The sequence below is a fragment of the Colobus angolensis genome, unplaced genomic scaffold (genome assembly GCF_000951035.1).
Source record: "Colobus angolensis palliatus isolate OR3802 unplaced genomic scaffold, Cang.pa_1.0 Scaffold44, whole genome shotgun sequence".
Taxonomy (NCBI): Eukaryota; Metazoa; Chordata; class Mammalia; order Primates; family Cercopithecidae; genus Colobus; species Colobus angolensis.
Window position 1 is genome coordinate 6,631,677 of NW_012117821.1, and position 1,864 is coordinate 6,633,540.

Genomic DNA, 1,864 nt, shown 5'->3' on the forward strand with positions numbered 1-1,864 from the left:
AGCCAGGATGGTCTCGATCTCCTGACCTCGTGATCCGCCCGTCTCGGCCTCCCAAAGTGCTGGGATTACAGGCTTGAGCCACCGTGCCTGGCCCCCAAACCCTATTTTTAAAGTTACGAGTCTCATGGGTTTCTATTTTAACCTCTGTGTACTCACATTATCCCCTTAAATCCTTTCAGAGGTACACAGAATACTCTGGGACTAGTAAGATGGAGCTGGATTATATCTAAGTAGAGGGACGGAGCGGTCAGCTCAGCTGAAAGGGGCCAGTGATGCCCTTCTTCCCTCCCTCACCAGTCAGAAGCCAGAGAGACTAGACCCACTTATTTGGGCAGTATTGCCCCTAGGTGACTGGATTTAGTTGGGTAAGCAGGCCCTTTGCAGTACCTGTAAGCTGCTATCTCAATGTCAAGAGCCATTTTGACATTGAGCAAGTCCTGGTATTCCCGAAGGTGGCGTGCCATCTCACTCTTGGTGTTCCTCAGATCATTCTCCAGCTGCCCAATGCTATCCTGAAAAGTAACATATCCAAAATAGTTAGGCCAAACCAGCTGAAGTTCCTCAGGATTTCCAGAAGGCAAGGATTCCCAACCCTGACTACACATTAAAACCACCTACTGAACTTATAACTTGCTCATATCCAGGCCTGTCCCTGAGCCCAGATCCAGATTCACTGGTTCTGGGGTGGGGTCCTAGCATTTGCATTTTTTTCATAAAGGTCCCCAGGAGATCTGAAGTCATGGTGAGGACTGGAAACTTTTACCCAAAGGGCAAGTGAACACCTGCCCTTTTCAGAATAGCCACAAGGCATATAGGTCTCAACTGAACATGGAGATGATTTTTTTTTTTTTACACTTACCATCCCTCCCTTGCTTATTGTATTGCTGCTAAAAAAAAACCTCTGTTATAGCATGTGCTTTCCAAAACCCAAAGCCTCAGTTTAGCAGCTTAGATTCAGAAAATTCCAACTGTGGAAAGCACAGAGAGCGTTCTAGCAAGACCTCTCCGCCTCCATTCATTTTGATGATTTCCTAGAAGCCTGCTAATCAGTCACTTTACTGAGAGCATTTTACAGTATAGGTAAGGAGAAAGCAGAAATACTCCACAGAATTTTTTAAAAACCAAGGCATGGAAGAGAAATTGCTTTGTATTTATATATTTATAGTCCTTGAGCAGCCAGAAGGAATTTTTTTTTTTTTTTTTTTTTTGAGACAAGGTCTTGCTCTGTTGCCTAGGCCGGAGTACACTGGTGTGATCACAGCTCACTGGCAGCCTCAAAACTCCTGGGCTCAAGTGATCGTCCTGCCTTAGCCTCGCCAAGCAGCTGGGACTAACAGGTGTGCACTACCATGCCTGGGTAATTAAAAACAATTTTTGTTTTGTAGAGATGAGGTCTTATTTTGTTGTCCAGGCTGGTTTCAAACTCCCGGCCTCAAGAGACACTACTGCCTTTACCTCCTAAAGTGCTTAGATTACATGTGTGAGCCACCATGCCCAGCCTGGTCTTTTCTTTTGCTCCTTAACTATACCAAGTTCATTGCTGTCCCAGGCTCTTTAGGCTTGTTATGTCCTCTATCTAAAATGTCAGTCTTTACATGGCTGACACCTTGTCATAGAAGATTCAGTTCACCTGGGCTTGGTGGCTTACAGCTATAATCCCAGCACTTTGGGAGGCTGAGGCAGGAGAATCACCTGGAGTTGGGAGTTCGGGACCAGCCAGATCAACATGGAGAAACCCCCGTCTCTACTAAAAATACAAAAATTAGCTGGGTGCAGTGGCAAGCGCCTGTAATCCCAGCTACTCGGGAGGCTGAGGCAGGAGAATTGCTTGAATCCGGGAGGCAGAGGTTGCAGTGAGCCAAGA

The 1,864-nt window shown here is 46.2% G+C and overlaps 1 protein-coding gene across 1 annotated transcript in view; it reads right to left on the reverse strand.

The window, feature by feature from the left end:
* The window catches only part of INA (internexin neuronal intermediate filament protein, alpha), a 28,910-nt gene that overhangs the window by 18,904 nt on the left and 8,142 nt on the right, over positions 1-1,864 (reverse strand). Inside the window, exon 3 of the mRNA XM_011957424.1 lies at positions 388-512. Coding sequence (XP_011812814.1) covers positions 388-512 — 125 coding nt within the window. The remainder of the gene's footprint in view (positions 1-387; positions 513-1,864) is intronic.